Source organism: Berghia stephanieae, chromosome 2 (assembly GCF_034508935.2).
Source record: "Berghia stephanieae isolate SIO BIC M18660-M18661 chromosome 2, UCSD_Bste_1.3, whole genome shotgun sequence".
Taxonomy (NCBI): domain Eukaryota; kingdom Metazoa; phylum Mollusca; class Gastropoda; order Nudibranchia; family Aeolidiidae; genus Berghia; species Berghia stephanieae.
The window spans coordinates 20,757,726-20,778,833 of NC_088361.1; the positions used below are offsets into that span (position 1 = coordinate 20,757,726).

Sequence of the window (21,108 nt, forward strand, 5' to 3'; positions counted from 1 at the left end):
GGAAGGAAATTGCTGGAGAGCGTGGAGTGGAGAGGAATAAATTATATGAAACGAATTGATAGTAATTTGGGGCGTTGGGAACTTAAATAAAACTCTCGGAAACAGGTGATGAGTCAATTCTTTGGCCGCAAATGATTCAGTAAAATTCTTTATTCTTTCTTTTTTTAAATTTTATTTCTGTCAGAGTGGACATTTAGGTGAATTCCATTTTTTTCTTTTTAAACGGGCATTTAGAATAATATTTTAAAGAGAAATTATTGCGTTTTACCAAATTAGCAGGCATTTAGGTGATAGCCACTATATTATTTTTATGAAAATAATCATTATTATCATTATCTTCAATATTATTATTATTATTATATAGTTTAGATCTATACAAACGTCAAAGGAATGCATATAACATATCTTTACCTAAGAATTGTCAATTGCCATTACTAAAACCAGTTCATTTTGATCATTTGATCAACACACCCCCTACAATGCGGTGATTACGCTTTTTTTTATTGCTGTCAAAAAAGGATATTGCTGCACAATGAGCAGATATCTCAACAATGCTTCATTACAAAATGACTTTTAATTATATATTTCTATTCAGTGAATATTGATGATTATTGCAGTATTTCTCATTTATTTGTATAAACTCAGATAACTGTAATTTTTGATTATATCGTTTGAATTAATTAAAATTTCTGACCCATTTTTATGGTTATGTTTTGTTTTTAAGAGTTTTACGGCGCTTGCAACACATTTAGGTTATATCAGCGCCAATAAAAAGGATGAAAATGGGATAAAGCACCCATGAAAAAGTAAGACATAGGGGAACGGAACAAAAAGGGATCAGATGTAGATTCGAAGAGCATACCACCAATGTACTTAGTTTGAGATCACCTATAAGTCTCATCCGGGCACAAAGAGGAATACACTCAAATGCTTACATTATACATTCAAAATAACAAATATAATAATACATAACAGAGAGATGATTTACAAGGAAAAAAATATCATCTCCCAAAACAATAACTGTGCATTTGACTGTTTCCCTTCCAGTTAGGACTCTGGCCAGGGCCAGGACAAAACCAAGTAATCTCATTCCAAGACAAAGACATAAAGCATGTTGGAAAGAAAGAGAGAGAGAGAGAGAGAGAGAGAGAGAGAGAGAGAGAGAGAGAGAGAGAGAGAAGAGAGAGAGAGAGAGAGAGAGAGAGAGAGAGAGAGAGAGAGAGAGAGAGAGAGAGAGAGAGAGAGAGAGAGAGAGAGAGAGAGAGAGAGAGAGGAGAGAGAGAGAGAGAGAGAGAGAGAGAGAGAGAGAGAGAGAGAGAGAGAGAGAGAGAGAGAGAGAGAGAGAGAGAGAGAGAGAGAGAGAGAGAGAGAGAGAGAGAGAGAGAGAGAGAGAGAGAGAGAGAGAGGAGAGAGAGAGAGAGAGAGAGAGAGAGAGAGAGGAGAGAGAGAGAGAGAGAGAGAGAGAGAGAGAGAGAGAGAGAGAGAGAGAGAGAGAGAGAGAGAGTGCTCATCCTACCAGATAAATGTTGTTGTTGGCTAGAGATCCATTGTGCAGCGCTTTGAGCATGTTTAGGTGGATATTGAGCTATATAAAAGCTCATTTTATTTTTCAAAATCCTGGTACAAAAATTGGATTAGCCCCAAATTAGTCAGTGTGGCTCAGCGGTACAGTCTTTGCTTCGTACCCGGAAGGTACTGAGTTCGATCACCGCTTGCGGCTGACTCCAGGATTATTCCAGACTTCCCTTGGAATAGACCCTAGACAAAATTTCCCCTATGAGATGAATAAAAGGAATTTTATTTTTTTAATTATCAAAAGTCCAGGTTGCAACTTACTTTGTAAGGAGAAACTGTGAGTCGACTTTGGGTGCTGACACAGAAGCAGCAACAGAAGGTTCTGATGGAGCAGGAGCAGATGCATTGGACACAGGAGGCTTGCTTGCTTCAGTCTGCCTTCTGGGTAATCTTTCAAGTTGTTGCCTTAAGATAAAGGAGTAAAAAATAAAGTCAAACCATTACATTCCAAAGCAATGCTTAAAAGAAAACGGATCTAAATTAAAAAATTTAACGGAGAGAGAGAGAGAGAGAGAGAGAGAGAGAGAGAGAGAGAGAGAGAGAGAGAGAGAGAGAGAGAGAGAGAGAGAGAATTAAAAAGTTATAACATATCATCTGGCATAACACATTTGTTTGTTGTATTGAAGGGTTCTACGGCGCTTGCGACACATTAGGTAATTTCAGCGCCAGTAAGAAAAATTTTTTAAAATTCTAAATTCACAAAAGCGCACAAGAAAAATACGACAAAGAGGACGGGATCAAACAGGGAACAGATGTAGATTCCATACTATCATTGTGCATAGTTTGAGATCTCCTAAACGTCTTATCCAGATACAAGCACAGGATCCCACTAAGAGGAACACACTCAAATACCAACATTATACATTCAAAACAACAAAAATATATATAACAATACATAACAGAGAGATGATTTACAAGGGAGAAAGAAATATCATCTCCCAAAACTTTTAACTAAACATTTGACTGCTTCTCTCTCAGCCCATGTGCACTTATTTGCAGGTCAAAAATACCAAACATGGAACGTTTCAGGCTCAAAACCTTTCTTCAGCCAACAAAAAAAACCCCCAAAAAAGACATAAATGCATTACTAAATTCCAGATAGACAACACAGATAACTGTAGGTTGTACCTTGTAGATTGTAACTGCATTTCCAATTGTTGAAGCTGGGAGGAAACACTCTGAGCTGCTGCAGCTCTGTTCCTTACGCTGGACAATTGTGACAAGAGTTCTGGGGAAAAGCAAATGAACATCAAAGGCATGTTTAATAATAAAGAAAGCACGAAGAAAACAATCTCACATTATTTCCATCATATTAAAGGGCAAGATCCTTAACTCAAATATGTTCTAAAAGCCAACACAAATGTTTAACTCTCTCAAGTTCACCCTCATTGAAAATCGAACAAATTTGTTCGATTTTCCATGCATATGAACTCGAGAGAGTTAAGTGGATTTTATGTCTGGTGAACTAAAGATAAAGGCAAAAACTTGAGGTGCCTAAAATAGCCCATAAAATGGAAGAGAAAGATAAAGGGCTCGAAATTCTGCACAATATGATTCTTAGGTCCTTAATACCATTGTCATGAAAATTAATAACAATCATATTTGTTTAGTGCTCTTTGCTGAGGCCTCAAAGTGTTTTACGAAGTAAGATATCTGAACACACATATCTACTACTAGTTTCCATACAGCAATATAACACATATAAAAAAAACTTTTTAACAGTTGCATATCAAAGTCTATTAGGGATATTTCTAAAATGTGTACAGATTACATTTTAAAAATTCATATTTAGCTCAGCAGGCATGAATAAGTATTAGTCCCACCTGCTATGGGATCCATGTTCTCCCGACTACTTGGTGAAAGACTGGTAAGGGCAGATCCCATTGTTCCAAAATGCTGGGTTCGTCTCGGCCTAGAGCCTCCAACACCTCTTCCTGGTAAAGGAATGCGTCTTGCATGTCGTAGACCAGCAGACTCATCGTTCAAATAGTTAAGAAATATATTTTCAAAAAAATTATCTGATCTTTACTCCATTCACAAGCATTCAGGAATTAAATTAAATTGAGTTTTTATATAGCGCAATATCCACTAAACATGCTCTAAGTGCTTTACAAGGGGTCCCTGGCCAACAGCAACGTTTAACATTTATGAAGGGACATGACATCTGTTAGGCGATATTACATTTAAAAAATCAACAGAGACAACGCTGTTAACGGCCGAGTACTAATTTAACACCTGAGTCCAGTGAGCGAATGTGAGTAAAGAGCCTGAAATTGAGGTTGTAATGAAGTAGGCCATCCTAGAAACATAATTTGTGGTCATTATGATGTTGAGGTGTCAGTGAAATTGATAGAGATTACATTACAATGATGGTGGCAGTTATTACGTTCTAGTGAGAAGGAGGTTTGTTTGTTTTTAAGGGTTTTACAGCGCTTGCAACACATTTAGGTCATATAAGCACCAGTAAAAAGGAAGAAAATTAGATAGGAAAAATATTCTAGATGTACAATTAAAAGGACTTGAGGAAAAAGTAAGACAAAGGGGAATGGGACAAATAGGGAACAGATGTAGATTCCAAGAGCACACTATCAGTGTACTTAGTTTGAGATTACCTAAAATCTCATCCAGACACCAGCATAAGATCCCTCTAAGAGGAATACACTCAAATGTTAACAAATCACATGTTTAAAAAAAAAAAAACAGCACATAGCAGAGAGATGATTTACAAGGAAAAAAAATATCATCTCCCAAAACTATACATTTGACTGTTTCCCTCCCAGCCAAGGACTCTGGTCAGGGTCAGGACAAAACCAAGTAATCCCATTCCAAAACATAGAAAGCAATTAGTAGAAAGCAGGTACAGGGGGATAGAAGAAACAAGTACCTCCCTGCCCACTATGGGAGGTTGGGAACCCCACCTAGAGTGAGGAGGATTATGAAAATGATGATACTGCTGTGGTTACAATGACAGAAGTTTTCTTGAGGTTGGCATTCTATTAAAAACTATATACTAAAAATAAAAGGATATGAAATCTCTTGCTGCTCTATGTTCTACAGTTAAATGGGAGGCAAAGTCATCTGTCACATGATTAGGGTCTCCTCCTGGCAAAGACGCACAAATAGGACAAACCTGAAAATGGATCAATTTCATTAGAATTAATAATATATCTCTGATATCTGCAGTTAAATAGCATTGTCTCAGGTTTTCCTATAAGCTCAAAGCAATTGACAATGCAAATTTAATTTCCCATCAGACCTTATGATACCGGATTTCTAACCCCCACAGCATATTTTTCTTGTTAGTGTAAGTACAATCAACAAACATTACGAGATAATAAAAAAAGTCTAGATATTAATGTTGATATAAATCAAGGTGTAGAAAACTAAACACAACAGGAGAACAACTTATGTCATTAAGAGTTTCCTGAGAAGGAGTGACAGGATGAAAGAAAGCGGTTATGATCATGCCTTGGGCTCAATAAAAATTAGTTAAGAAGTTAATCTTAGGACAGTTCACAATATTTTCACGAAGCAGTGATCCTTTATACATACACTTATTCACTTTTGTCCATTCATTCTTATATTCAACTTCAGTGAAACAAGAATCCCACATGGCAACTCTGAATCTTTAAGGGACATGATAATTTTTTTTTTCCATTGCTACTACATCTAGGTTGCTGCTACTATCTTATTGGATGGCAATACAATAAGGTTTTAGACCTTTTTAAAACGTGAGAAGAAGAAAATGCTTATAGTGCAAGACAACAAAATTTAATTCAGGAATAAATTTGATAGGGCAATGGCAGTCCATAGCACACTTGTACCAGTTGCTGAACCTTTCACTCACAAAACATCAATCATCTTGTCTAGGATCGATCATTTTTGTGTTCGATTGTATTGTAGGAAAATAATTCATTGAAGGTACCAAGTAAATGTGATTTTTTGTCATGGAATATATGCGGCAAAGTGAAATATATCTTAAATGACTTTAGTTTAAAAAGACATCATAAAAATATGCATTGACATTTTATATACATTATATCCACGGATTTGTTCTCCTCCTATAAATAATCCTTCAATTGATATTTGCAGGTCCACATAGATTCAATTTCCTTTCAACCAAAATTATTACTACACCTCCAAGATTAACAAGCTGAAATTTTTTATTTTTTAAAAATCTAGAAATTAATGAAAACTCACCACTTCTGCCGAGGTATCTGTATGGTCTGCAGTAACATGCTCATGTAAAGTAGTTTCAGAGAAACCCATCCGAGAGCAATGAGGACAAGTGTAAGACTGAGGCTGTTCAGCAGTTAATGCTTCTCCCCCATAGAATATATCTGAAAAAAATAAAAAAATCATAATATCAATCTGAACTATTTGCTCATTCATCAGTAAAAATAAATAATATATCTTACCCACTTCTCCCACCCCCCTTCCTATTCCCCGACAACTTTCCAAAAATTGAGCGAGACAATCAATAGACCTGTAAATGAGCTCTATAAAAATTGACTGAGACTGAGACTGAACTCACTGAAACTCTTCGTATCGTATCAGAAAAATCCAAAGAATCGAGATGAATAGTAAACAGCAAGCTCACTTGAGCAAAACAATGGCAGAAAACTAATTTACGTGGGAATTAATTAGGCTACTTACAATTGTTTCTTATAATTAGGTACCCACATCAGTGAAGAAACGGTCAACCAGTTTGTTTACAACGTGAGGCAATCGAGATGTGCTTGTAGCAATCATATAACTTTCGATTTGAATGTGTCTTCACAACACACTTCTGGCATTCGCATTAAACTTTTTAATACTTTTAGGTTCTGTCAAGTAAATGTGGTCAATTTTGGCTTAGACTAAACAGTGAAATTTATCGCTCGGCGGCTCAGTTAAAATTGGCTACCATTGGGATCACGACAGGTTTGGAAAGTGAAAAGATAATGTCACGAAGGCTGTGTGAAAATACACTGGGGTGTGTTCAGACACGGCAATTCTAAGAAGCGTTACTTAGCCGTGGCAATATATCCATCGTAAATATAAACGTCCCTTGAGCTATGCGTAGCAGTGTGGAACATTCCTAATTACTTCACGGTCATTCGACTACGATTCATGAATTCTTTCTTTCTTTTCTTTCAAAAAATATTTGAATTTGACGAATTGACTGAGAATTTAAAGGTCTAAATCAAATTGCAGCCAGATCTCTCTAATGCGGAACTCCACAATCCAGATGTCTCCATTATCCGGACAGGTCGCCTGGGGAGGATTTTTTATTCATTTGTACACTGTATTCCGGATCCAAACACTAATCTTGGGAACAAGCCATTACAATATAGATGATTATGATACTGACCCTAAAATCCACCACTACTCTAGTTTAATGCAATCGACAAACAATTATAAACAAGTTATAATTTGTTCATTTTTATTTGTACCCTGTATTCTGGAAATTCTTGTTTCCGGATCCAAACACTTCTTGGGAACAAGCCATTACAATATAGATGATACTGACCCTAAAATCCGAACATCATACTGACTGACATAGTCTGACCGTCTACTCCTGTTTAACCCAATCGACAAACAATTGAAATTATAATCTGATTTAAAACGCTTTTTCACATCCAATTAACCAGTAGATTTTTGACCAATCAAAGCATGAAATTTGTGACACACCTTCACATGTGTTTGGACAAACATAGTTGGTTGTTTATAAACAATGACGTGAATGAAATCGACCTCTCTCTGATCTTTGTTATTGTTTTCAAACTGCCAAACGGGTGACTAGTTATCATACAATTTTCTCGATCATATTATAAACGTGTAAAGTTACACATAGTTTTCTGAGTTGGTTCTTTTCAAGCGGTAGAACAGTGGGTATTTTACTTAGACATATATTATAGACAATCAAACCCGTGTTTTTCGCTATGTTAACCAATCACTGCCATTGTTTACATTTTGACGACTGTCCGAGAGGCGTGGTTATCTAGGTGTCTATTATAGACCTGTAAATGAGCTCTATAAAAATTGACTGAAACTCTTCTAAAACTGAAGATTCAGTTATTTTTAAAAAAATAAGGGCATCATTGGAGAGGAGAGTGATAAATACAATACATTAAAATAGTGGGTGTTATTTCTTACTGGAAGTATGACTGCCATAATTTGATGTAGAAGGAATGCTAAATAAGCATGTCATTCATATAGGTAAAGATGACTTCATCAAAGTCATATTCCTGCCTCTGGAATTTTTTGACATAGTCAGAAAAATAATCACCATTATCATCTTTAACTTCTAGCCATGACCAATTGAATTTATTCCTCACATCTTTATCGTTGCTCGACAAGTCTGAACTGCGATCCACGAACAGCTAAGCCATTGTGAGAACATTAGAATAATGAAGCAATGAGCAAACTTGATTTTCAATCAGTAAATAACAAAAAAAAAAAAAAAAAAAACAACTTAAATAAATATGACTTCTGGCCAATACACTGAACTATTAAGTAGAAGTGAATTATCAAGAAGAAACTTCGGCAGGCGTAGCGGAAAAATTCAAAGAATCGAAATGAAGGTAAATCGCCACAAAACAGCAAGCTCGCTTGGGCTTGAGCAAAACAATGGCAGAAAACGTCCTGATTTGCACGGGAATTAATTAGGCTACTTACCATTGTTCCTTATAATCAATCAGTGAAGAAACGGTCAACCAGTTTGTTTACAACGCGAGGCAATCGAAATGTGCTTGTAGCAATCTATCCTAACTTTCGATTTGAAGGTGTCTACATAACGGACTTCCGGCATTCGCAATTTACTTTATCATACTTTTGAGACTCGCCAGGTAAATGTGGTCAATTTTGGCTTAGATGAAACAGTGAAATTTATCGCTCGGTGGCTCATTAAAATTGGCTGATCACCACGGGTTTGGAAAGTGAAAAAATAATTTAACGAAGGATGTGTGAAAATACCCAGGGATGTGTTCAGACACGCCTTTTATAAAAAGCGTCGCTTAGTCTTGGCAATATATACATCGTTAATATAAACGGTCCCCATGAGCTATGCGTAGCACTGTGGAACACTCCTAATTACTTTACGGTCATTCGACTATGATTTGTGAATTCTTTCTTTTTTAAATTTATTTCTTTCCTTTTTTTAAATATTTGAATTTGACAAATTGACTGATTTCAGTTAATTGACTGAGACTTTACAGGTCTACTATTAGGCTCAGGTAGGTAACTTATTTGTCTATCCAGTCCAGTCATTGACAGACAACCCCACCTCCTAAATCAAGTGAGTGAATGCAATAATAAAAGGTATCAATCATAAGTGAATGGTCAGTTTACACAATCCGACAGACACAAATCAAAGCCCCTTGAACTTGATGTCTTTGAGGATACACTTGCATGCCTAATGAATGACATCAATATAGGAAGATTCAACATTCTGGAGGGAAATTTAGCAAGCCCCAAAACTGAAGCAATTTAATTAAGACCATGGTTAAATAATCTACGAGACAAGCCTAATGACAGTCATCAAGAGGTTAAAAAAAGTAAGATTATGGGGAATGATTCATATACGGAACAGATGAACAGATGTAGATTTCATGTGCACACTATGAATGTACTTAGTTTGAGATCACCTGATCGTTTTATCGGTTAATCCATTTAGAAATACACAAAATGTTTACAAATCATTACGTATTCAAAACAAAAATATATAAAAGTACTTAACAGAGAGAGACGATTAACAAGGAAATAATATCTTCCAAAACTATATTATACTTATATATTTGACAGTCTTCCTCTCAGCCAAGGACTCCTGCCTGGGCCTGGACAAAACCAAGAAATAGAACAAGTTAAAAAAATAAGATTGAGGGGGAAAGAAGACATAGCAGGTGACCTCCCAGTCCAATATGGGAGGACAAAAGGTCCCACACGGTATGCCCAGTCATTATCATAGAATGAGGTTTCAAGTAAAACACGACCCATACATTTCAGTATTAAATATTTTTCCAGCAGACTGCTACATATTAATATGAAAAAGATTTATAAATATTTTACCAAAATCAGCCCTTGTAATGATGCATTGCATTGGGTGATCTGTTGTATGCCTTGTAGTGGTAGCACCAGCATCATAGCAAGTTGAACACAAGTCGTAATCATAACATATAAGACATTTGTAACGTTTCCCTCTGAAGTTTCCTTTCATACAAGAATCACAACTTACACCTGAAAAACAAAGTCAAATAAATTATGAAATAATACAATCACATTTGCTCAAAATCTTCTGAAAAAAAGAAGGAAAAAATAAGATACCATAAATCATACAATGAAAGTTATTCTAATTCATTCTTTCAAGTAGATGGCACTTCCAAGCTAAAGTCTAATCGTGCAATCCAGAGGAATAGTTACATGTTTTACAACATAAGAAGGGGGGAGGGAGAATGTAAAAGAAGAAAATTTCACCTTTCATAATTATTCGTATTTAATTAAAAAGATCTCTTTGAAAAAAGGTGTTCCACCCTCCCGCCTTTTCCTCTGACACCCAAAATAAACTCTCTTGTTTTCAAAGGGGCAGGCTAGGGGAGAGAGCTTTACAAATTAACTGCTCTATAGTGCATTACATGTTATACAACTCTAATTAGCTGTGATGGTTGATATTTCAGTACCACTCCACCCCTCAAAAAGATATGGAGTTTAACCATAGCTGCCAACCCACCAAGCTTATTAAGAGGGAGTTTTGGTCAGAAAATCGGGGAGATTCAGAAAAAATCAGGGAGATACACCTAAGGAGTTGTAGGTGGCAGATTTACATTTTTTCAGCAATGCTGAAGACAGTTTTGTGTCATAGCATGTTGTCCCTGCTTGTTTAGTCAACAGAATGTCTCCAAGTGTTTCTGTTTTCAAGCTACCCCAAAAATCGGTCCTATTTTTTCTTACCATGGATACATGCCATGTGGGATGGAGAGGATCATAAGAATAGCAGAGGGAAGATATTTGTACTTAATGGCTCCGACTTCATCTCTGATTGTGCCGATCTCCTGCCACTGCTCATCAGTCAGGCTACTGCACGATAATGCGGGAGACGAACTAAAAATGCGGGAGTCTCCCGCAATTTCCGGTAGGATTGGCAGCTATGTTTGACCCTAGTTTACACGATATCGCCCAAAGAATATCCATGAAATTGCTGGTTTAACACCAGGAAACAAATGTATTTTTTGTGTTTATTTGTCAGATTTTCTTGTTACTTTGGTACTCTCACTTTCGTCACCATTTTTGGCCCTTTAAAAAAAGTAAGTTATCTTTAAAATCCAATTCTTAATCATCATACAATTAAAATTTTGCTGTTTACACGTGTTTTTTGTTTCGGAACATTTTACACCAGAGTATTGTAAGTGAGCAAAGAGCCCATCCTAAGTGAATGTCAAATCAAAAGACCACAAGGCTGCCCATTGTCGTATGATTCTTCTTCCTGTAATTACATTTTCAAGGTGGAGGGAAGATGTAGCATGTGTCTGCATGTGCATTGCTCTTTCTTATTCTTATTCAAAAAAATTAGACACAAAAAAGTAAAGGGGGAATCCTTTAAAGATCTAAATCTAAAGATTATGAATCTGTAAATTCCAAATGCTTTATGGTGATCTCCAACATTAAATTGTGATTGATTTATTTTGAGTATGAGTCTGAGTTCATCGTAGAGGGCCGGTGGCCCGTTGATGGTCTTTGGATCGGTCTCCACCAACTTGTGGTCGAAAGACTGGCTTCAATGGGAAATCGGTGCTGTATTTTAGATCCTTCAGGAAACTGTCAATTTGGCTTTTAAAGCTGTTTATGCTTGGCACTATAACTATTTTTTCAGGCAGGCTATTTCATGTCTCAACAACTCGCTGACTAAAGAAATTTTTTCGGATGTTTAAACGGCAATTTTGTTTGGCAAGTTTATAACAGTGGCCTCTTGTTCTTTTGTCCTGTTAAATGTGAGATAACCTTCTACGATTACTTTGTAGAGACTGTTGGTCAATTTATAAATTTCATTTAGATCTCCTCTGAGTCTCCTGTACACGAGGCTAGGGAGGTCTAATGCTCCGAGTCTATCTTTGTAGCTGAGGTTTGAAATTTCATTGACTACATCTTCAGTCTTGTTGAATATATTGTAAGAAAGCTGTTGTGAAATTAGTGGATTAAATGCAGGGCAAAGAAGATAGATAAATAGGTTGTAGGCAATTTTTGACATAACAAGGCGTATTGATCCTCTCAGCACACAAATATCAAAGGGAGTGAGTATTTTCCGCCGGGCGGAAAATAACCCTTTTTTCTTATTCTCCGCCGGGATTATCCTTGGGTCTTGTGACCCCCGGTCGTGTCAAAGGTCACATCCGGTCGACCGTGGCGCCAACCGCGAAGCCATGATTGTTTTGTTCGATTGTCAATGATTGTGACTCTTGATTTCCAAGCACTTTTTCATCTTATCAACAATTGCAAAAATGCAATTAACCAATTGCAGACTGAGACTGATACCATTTTTATTCGTCAGGATTCTGTAGAGGTAAGAATTTGACTTTTCTTCTTTATGTTTTTTTGTTTTTGTTTTTAACAAGGCTCGGACTCAGGACAGTGAAGTGTATATCGAGCAATGCCGATGGCGATATGAGTATGAGGAGATAGATGAATGAATGAGAATGTAATTGTATTGTAATAACAACACGCCTTGCCGACTGTCACGTGTGGCATGTGTTCTACATTCCAATGTGATCTTTATGGATTAATCCTTCGTTGATTTTACTTCTAATACTGTGTAAGTGTAACTGTGTGCATTGTAATTGTAACTGTAACAACTGGGCAGTTTTCAGCAGCAGTGGAAGCGGTGACACAATTTTTAGAACTTTGGAATGAAATTGAGATGCCTCATGATAATGACAATGATATAAGATACTGTAATGAAAAACGATATCATTTTAACCATTACTTTTTTAACAAATGTATTTATTTATTTATTATTATTATTATTATTATTATTATTAACTTAAACAATGACATTGGTATGTGCCATTTTCACTGCAGTGAATTTAATTTTTTTTTTTTTTCATTGACAGCTAACATGAAAGAGTCCAGTTGACGGTACTGGTGTCCTGACAATCAAGAAAGATAGCTGGCTCAAGATGTGTTGTGGCAATCTTATTAATCAGCAAACCATCATCTGTGCCAGCAGAGCAGAGTATCTGCATGCACTTTTTGAAACTGGTTAGTAATGTTTTGAAATCTTCATTAGATTACATCTTTATTGCAGAGATGCCAACCAGTACAGGTTTCCCGTGTTCTGTATTGTTTTTCTTCCGAAGTACGGGCACACGGTTTTATCATGAAAAATACGGGATTTGGTTGAAGTGAAAAATCCACGAAATTTTCATGCAGAAGAGCTTTCATTATCGTACTGAATTTTGCAAATCTTGCCCAGCCTACTGCTATATAATAATAATGCTGAAAACATATAACTATAAGTAATTCACTGCCCTTTTTCGAGTACGAGTTAACGAAGTCCGATTCGACCTTTTCGGGTTGATATCGATTTCTGCACGGCGCAGTAAATACAGGTTTTTGGTCTTGAAAATATGGGTTTTCAAAAGGCTAGGTTGGCATCTCTGTTATTGGTGATCAATACAGTACGCTCGGGCATGGGAATTTCGAACAAGTCGGGACCATGCCTGTTTGTTCGAGATTTCCGTGTTTTTTTAGTTTTCCAATTTGAGTATTTTACACAGGATTTGAGGGAGGTAAATGTGGGTGGTCTTGATAAAATTCATGTTATAATTATAATGATAACTCCCCATTATTATGAACTCTGTAGAGAGTCGATAGTAAGACTGCAATTTCCTTTTCTCTGTCAGTTCAACACAATCAATTAGTGGGGAAAAAAATTCAACAGATCGCAAGGGAGTGTCCACTATATGAACGAAATAAAGGGATTAAAACTGGGAATTGTACCAAGTTTGAGATTTCTGTGATTTCGAGATTTGCATGCTCGAGTATAAATGCTTGTTAATCTAAATGATAGTTTGTTGTCAAGAGTTTTGTCCTGTATGGTAAAGCCAATGAAATTTCAACTGTGTTGGTGATGGTGAGAATGATGGCCATTTAAAAAAAATTTGTATGTCTTTGACAAATTCAATTTATGACAATGATTTTGATTGTATAGACCTTTCCAAAAATTGCTAACGAAATGCCTCTTTTCTATTTCCATTTTTCAAACCAGAGCAAGATCAACCGTCTTTGTGGAACATCAGACAAAGTGGTTGCAAACAAGTGGTGTTGAATTTTCCTGTATTGAGCCGAAAGAAAAAAAATTTTCTGGGAGTTTGCGAAAGCAAATTGCGTTTGATTGGAGCTAAATCTAATTTCGTCATTTAACTGGGTTTTTTTTTGGTCTCAAATAGATTTGATTTTGTAGTGCAAATTGATTGGAGTTTTTTTTTTTTTTTTACTAATGTTATATAGGAAGAAGGGGGAGGGACCAAGAAAAAAAATCGACTTGGGTAAAAATCGACTTAGGCAACCACGGCGTCTAATCTGCACTATAAATCTGAGCGTTTAGTTTCCCGCTGTTCCGAGCGCCGATGTAACCTCACCCGACAGGTAACCGGGGTCAACAGCGGTCAGCCGATATCAATTCCCAGAACGTAGATTTGACGTGCATTGGGTGATACCAATGGATGATTTCCGTACCAATTAACCTCACGATCTTCGTGACGATGCAATTCCACCCAAATGCAAAGAATTCTCGCAGACCTCCTCTTTCCATCGGTCCAATTTTTATTTCAATATCTCCAGTACTTATTCCACAAGCCGTGATTCAAATTCACATATTTTTCTATAACATTTAAATAAAATTACTTGTAATTACCTCAGGATTCTAAAAAAACGTTGCTATAAACTTCAAATTTTTTGTGGTGTGATTCACAAGGCACAAGTTTTACTACGAAATGAGGTAAGTTTCATTTACTCTTCAGTTTTCATTATTTTGTAATGATTATTTTTCCGCGGTAGGTCAGGTAATAATGATATTACCTCTTTAGCTTTGTTCTTGAAACGTAATATTTCGCTGAGGTTTTATTGTTAATTATATTTTTATTTTTTATTTTTTTCAATGATGAGTTAATTTGATTTTTAAATTGCATAATTTGAATTATCTTGCTAATGTTTAATTTTAAATGACATTGTGTGTTGGGCCTTAACTTAGCTCAACTGCTTGTTAGAATTTTCCTGCCCCCTCCCCCCCCCCCCTTTCTTTCACCAAATTGGGTGAAGTATTTGGTTTTTCTTTTTCCAAATTTTATGTACGCTGTTATGTATGCATGGATATGAGAAGTAATACAGAGTGTTTTAAAACTCATTTTATTCATTAATTCACTATATCATTGATTACATCGCTCAGTCAATTTTGAATTTTCTCTTACAGCATGGACCACACAATTGCAAGTCATAACCAAGCAGTGAATTCATTATGTAGGACATGTCGTGGTATGATTTGTTTAACACAGAAATAGAAACGTGCCCGCAAGAAACCATTTAAATGTTCAAATTATTCTAATAACATTCTTTTAGTCTATGGGACTGACACGGCATTGGACAAGCAAGGAGCACACTCGTAATTTATGTGTAAAAAGTACACATTATAAAGCACATTGAACACACGACTCATTAGCTTCTTTGTATTTTCTCATTGCCAAGACGCTAATAATAAATAAATCAACCTTGAAACGGGTTGCACTTGCATGTTTGATATCGACAGAGTAGAATATAACAACAAACTCCAAAACGCAGGAGAGACTTTCAAATCTCATGCACGAGCCACTCACCCTCAGGGATGGTCTTATTGCCTCTGAATTGGACAGAATACCGCATTACACAACAGGCTTACCACAGCAGATCATTCATTGGCAACCACTGCCACAAATACTTACAAGAAAAAGTCTACACTTACAATTATCAAACAAACAAAGAACTGCACCCACGACCCACTCATCATTGACGACGCTTGCAGTATTGGATTAATTTTCGACAATATAAACAAGGCCTATAGTCATGTGCACAACTTTATTTCACACACAAAATCGATCAAAGCAGACACGATCCAATATATTCAAAGGGCAATAAAACATTACACGGATACATACAGAAAATATTTTCCAAACAAAATAATCCCAAAACAACACCTCCTTGAGTACCAGTGCATACCACACATCACTCAATATAAGTTTGGACTTAGACTTCTTGGAGAACAAGGCACAGAGACCTGTCACCAAACAACAGCAAAATTGGAAAAAAAAGAGCATCCGGCATTATCAATGATATGAATAAAATGCGATTTGTCATCAACGCAATGCAGTTAAAGACCAGCCCCAAACTACACTGACGAGTTTGGATGATCGTAGCGGATATATTTTTGTTGAGGAAAAATACGTTTTTTGTCAGGAGAAGTATTTACATCTTGTCTTTATAATACATAAAATTCAGACAAATCCATAGCAACGTTTTTTTTTCTCTAATTTTTGAAATGTTGCACCCGCTATATTTTTTGTGTAATTTGTTACCGTTCATTGATAACTTATATTGAGAAATCTAGTAATACTATGAAAAAATAAAAAACACACAGTAAAAGTAGAAAATATAAACTTTTATACCAAGTAGTGATATTTCAACTCATTCAATATGGGTGTCTAACAGACAATAAAACAAAACATTGTTAAATTGAGTGAAACGGCAATCCCCGTTAGGTAAATTCCTCTCGGTGATTGACCGCTCACCGTGACCGGGTAGGCAGGTGTCAGGAACGGGATCCCGTCTCAACTAAACTGTTGTCGTTGTGTACGCTGTGCAACGTCGACGTATCCAGAGTGCACTGTAGATACTTATCTCACAAGCAGCATTTTTAAAAATAAAAACATGAGGGTAGTGCGTCATATCATATTAGTTTTTTTGATTACAGTGATGAATTCGTAAGATATAAATCATATTTGACCACAATAATGTTAAAATTTTTCAGCATTTATTTTCTTAGGGAATGGGTTAGCGAATCATTTATACATTTTTTAGACAGATCAATCTACACAATTTTCGTGTTTTCTTGTCCTATGATAGTCATTATTTTGAAAATTTTATGGATCAGCTTATGTCAAATAAGTGTTTTCTCAAATTTCCGTTTTGTGTCATTTTCTGATTTTCTAAGAACCATATATGTCATTTTCCTTTAGATTATTTTCAAATTTATTCAGAATCTTTTTTATGATGTGTTTTGCATCATGATGGAAACATTTTGGGGTAAATTAAAATTTAGAATTTTTTTTAATTTTAAAAATTAATTTTTTTTCCTGTCGATCCGCACCACAATTTCAGCCGAAATTAAAAAATATTGTACAGCATTTCTTTCTAGACAATTTTTTTTTCAGAAATTGATCAATTTACAAAATTTGACTATTCTCTTGTTCCATATTGATTAGACTTTGAAATTTTGATGGACGTTGTCTGCAAAATTAGCTTGTTTATCAAATTAATAAAGACATTTTGTTTTTTTCTCAAAATATCATTTTCGATTTTCTGACATTCATAGCTGGATTGTTTCCCCATCAGATTGTATACCAAATTTGGTCAGAATCTTTCGTATGATGGGTATTGCATCATGATGGATTTGGTTTTGGGCTAAACTAAAATTTAGTAGTTTTATTAGTTTTATGAATTTTTAAATTGGATTTTTTCTTGTCGTTCCATGCCAAATTTTCAATCGTAATCGAAAAACAATTCTTTAAATATATTTTTCAAGACTTGCTAAGCCTTTCCATCGTGATGTAGCTCTTGTAGGGAACATTGTGTGTAAATTTGGAAGATTTCGTTGGTTTTCGGTGCATCAGTGTCGGAAATTATTTTTTTTGTGGGGTGGGTGGGGTTGGTCTCATTTTAGCCTATATTGTCTGTGTCATTGAAGACATTTAAATATATTGAGCTTTTTATTTTGCGCAATATCCACTAAATGGGCTCAAAGTGCTTTACAAGGGGGCCCTGGTCAACAGCAACGCTTGTTATGCGATATTACAATTTTTTTGGACAAAGACAATACTGTTAACAGCCGGGTACTCCTTTTACACCTGAGTATGTTGAGAGAATGTGAGTAAAGAGCCTTTTCCAAGGACTCAACTATGCGCCGAGCGAGGTTCGAACCCAGGACCTTCCGATCCGAAAGCGTCTGTCATACCATAAGACCACATAGCCACACATTTGTTTTTAGCTTTTTTCTTTTTTTTTGTGTGTGTATGTGTGTTAATCATCAAATTAGACCTCCTACCACCTGAAATAACAGGGGAATACCAATATTGGCACTGCGATAAAAAATGGATTTTTGACTACAGGTTCTCCTTTAAGGCGAAATATTTCCTAGCTCAGATGAAGGTTTGTTTTAAGCGGACTGTAGTGCGTTCCAACGTGAGATTATTTTTTTTTTTCATAATAAAATGTATTCACTGCCAGTTGTGACATATAGGTTGACTGCTTAGTTCTGATCTCCAGTGCTATTACATACTTGAGTACCTATCATCAGGCCTATTACACACTGAGTCCCTACCACCAGCGCTATTAGTCATTGAGTCCCTACCACCAGTCCTGTGAGTCACTGGGTTCATACCACTACTGTTAGCCACTGAGTCCCTACCTCTAGCCCTATTGGCTACTGAGTCCTCACCACCAGCCCTATTGGCCTTTTTGAGTCCATACCAATACCACTCGCCACTGATTCCTTACCACCAGTCCTGTTAGCCACTGAATCCATACCACTAGCCCTGTACTGTTAGCCACCATAGAGAATACAGGACTCCTAGTCTGTGTTAGCCACTAAGTCCTACCACTAGCCCTGTTAGTGTAAGCCACTGAGTCCTACCTCTAGCCCTATTAGCCACTGAGTCCCTGTTACCAGCTCTATTGTCCACTGAGTCCTACCACCAGCCCTATTGTCCACTGAGTCCCTACTACCAGCTCTATTAGCGACTGTCCTTACCACCAGCCCTATTACTATTAGCCACTGAGTCCCTGTTACCAGCTCTATTGTCCACTGAGTCCTAACCACCAGCCCTATTGTCCACTGAGTCCCTACTACCAGCTCTATTAGCGACTGAGTCCCTACCACCAGCCATATTGTCCACTGAGTCCCTACCACCAGCTCTATTAGCGACTGAGTCCCTACCACCAGCCCTATTGTCCACTGAGTCCCTACTACCAGCTCTATTAGCCACTGAGTCCTTACCACCAGCCCTATTAGCCACTGAGTCCCTGTTACCAGCTCTATTGTCCACTGAGACCTTACCATCAGCTCTATCAGTATTAGCCAATGAGTCTCTACTACCACCAGTTCTATTAGCCACCATCCTATCAATAATATTAGCCACTGAGTCCCTACCGCCTGCTCTATTACTAAAGGCCACTGCATCCTTACCATGATGGGGAGGGGGGGGGGGGGGGTATTTGACACCCAGTAGAGTACCCACTGAGGCCCTACCCACAGCGCTATAGACACATAGTGGTTATTTGTTCCCATCTCAGTACAGACGATGTGTAACCTTTAACGTGTCGTGAACGGATTTCCCAATCTCGTTCACGATGTGTAAAATAAAGGAAAAAGTTCAGAAAAAGTCTCCACCGAAGTGGGCGTTCTCCATATATGTAGAGGACATATATGGGCGGTTAAAAATGCTCTAAAAGCACATCGGGAATCGTCCCGGTACAGTCTAATTCTAAAACATAGTATGGCGGATCGGATCTGTCAGATACAAACGATAGGCAAAATAGTAGATCTAGAATTAGGCTTGGTGTCGAAGAGAAAAGAATGAAGGGTGTCACAAGCTTTTATAGGATAGACACGATGACGTCACGTTTACGCGGGAGACAGTGAACAAACACAACATGAAGATTACTCACAACAGCCTGATCGAGACACGACAGTCATACCATAAAAAAACACTAACAACAACAACATAAACTTATCACAATAATCAGTGACATAAAATCTTCCCCACAAACGTTTGTAGTCTGATTGAGCAACACTAGTGAGAACTAATCACACAACTAGCAGTGAGAAAGAGCAGAGTTAAGTCAACTCCCTTCATTCTCCAAATTATTTTAGTCCGGCAAGCTTGAACTTGAAGTGTGTCTCAAATCTACTGGTTAATTACCCACTGATTCTCTACCGTCTACCGCCGCCGCTATCACCCACTGATTTCCTACCGTCTACCGCCACCGCTATCACCCACTGATTCCCTAATAATAACGAGGGAGGGGGGAGGGCAAATAACGACCAGATTATTTACACTACACCACGAAGGTCAGATTATGGGAGTCCGCTAAGTCTCAAAGATCAACTTGAAAAACCCGGCGGAAAATAAGCAAATTTGTTATTCTCCGCCCGGCGGAAAATAAAAAGAAGGACTATTTTCCGCCCGGCGGAGAATAATGACAGCCAATATCAAAATACTTCTGACACCAGTGTTTGCAGCATTTCACTTCACAACTGATCCAGACTAATTAATAAGACTGACTAAGACTAAGTATGCCAAGATAGTGATAGGCGTGGAAAGTTGCATTCTAATTCATGTGTTGTTAGTGTTAGTAAAAGTTAGTAAAGAACTGTCCTACTCTTGGACATAGCCCTTATCAATCTCAACAAATATTCATGTGAAACTTTCATTTTCATTTTATCCACCTAGCAATGAATGTTCAAGTCAGATTGGTGGACCACTCACAAAAGTCGAGTAAAGAGTAAAGTAAAGTAGAGACTTATTAAATTTTTTTTATTATAAAAAAATATTATTGAATTGGCACTTGGTCTTCAGGAAGGCAAAGAAGAGAAATAGCTTTATTCAAAGCTAACCAATTTATCAGAAATAAAATCAACAGTATATGGAAGAGACTTTTGAATATGACTGAAGTTTGATGAGTTCTTAATTTCTTTCCTTTCGGTTAAAAAAATATATTTTGCCTGACCAAGGTCTAGATAGACAAGACGAGCAAACGAGTTGTGGTCAACAATGGAAGTAAATAAACCAAATTACCTTCATGACGGGACATTCTACCTATGAAGAAGACACCTAGCTAGAGATAATGGCGAAATACAGGCTGTTAATAGTTTTATATCAGCCTCATTGGGAGGTTCTAATATAGAATTTTGACTTGTATTCTATTATCGTGACCCCACTGCTTGTTCATTCCAAGAAGTTCAACACATTTAGCTACCAGAGGCCATGATGACGTCACGTGAAATCTCGAGGAAATGAGACGTTTCAATGCTTTCACAGATACAATATATCTATAGAATTATTTTTTTCTAATTATCATATTTCTCATCAAAACGATAAAAAATTGTTTTAGTAACAAATATATAAAATAGTGGTGTAAATTACAAATCAAACCAAATTGCTGGAATGGATGTGTTTTTGTCTTTATATTTGCATGTAATGATAGTACTTTTATAACGAACATAATGTCATTACGTATTTTGCAATTTAAAAGTAT

At 36.7% G+C, this 21,108-nt stretch overlaps 1 protein-coding gene and 1 long non-coding RNA gene across 4 annotated transcripts in view; one reads left to right on the forward strand and one right to left on the reverse strand.

The window, feature by feature from the left end:
- LOC144964465 (E3 ubiquitin-protein ligase KCMF1-like) overlaps positions 1-21,011 on the reverse strand; it is a 28,934-nt gene extending 7,923 nt beyond the window's left edge. The window contains exons 1-7 of the mRNA XM_078898801.1: positions 20,649-21,011; positions 9,625-9,792; positions 5,776-5,915; positions 4,604-4,705; positions 3,399-3,555; positions 2,704-2,803; positions 1,837-1,980 (exon numbers count right to left, since the gene is read on the reverse strand). Of these exons, the coding sequence (XP_078754927.1) occupies positions 1,837-1,980; positions 2,704-2,803; positions 3,399-3,555; positions 4,604-4,705; positions 5,776-5,915; positions 9,625-9,792; positions 20,649-20,664 (827 nt within the window). The 5' untranslated portion in view covers positions 20,665-21,011. The remainder of the gene's footprint in view (positions 1-1,836; positions 1,981-2,703; positions 2,804-3,398; positions 3,556-4,603; positions 4,706-5,775; positions 5,916-9,624; positions 9,793-20,648) is intronic.
- LOC144964466 (uncharacterized) lies at positions 12,054-20,856 on the forward strand. Of its 3 annotated transcripts, none has more exons than XR_013643845.1 (3): positions 12,054-12,109; positions 12,657-12,804; positions 13,814-20,856. It is a non-coding gene; the product is annotated as an uncharacterized LOC144964466 (long non-coding RNA). The 3 variants fall into 3 exon arrangements; XR_013643847.1 differs by lacking the exon at positions 12,054-12,109 and adding an exon at positions 12,150-12,358; XR_013643846.1 differs by lacking the exon at positions 12,054-12,109 and having other exon boundaries at positions 12,592-12,804.
- Positions 21,012-21,108: the final 97 nt, after the last annotated feature.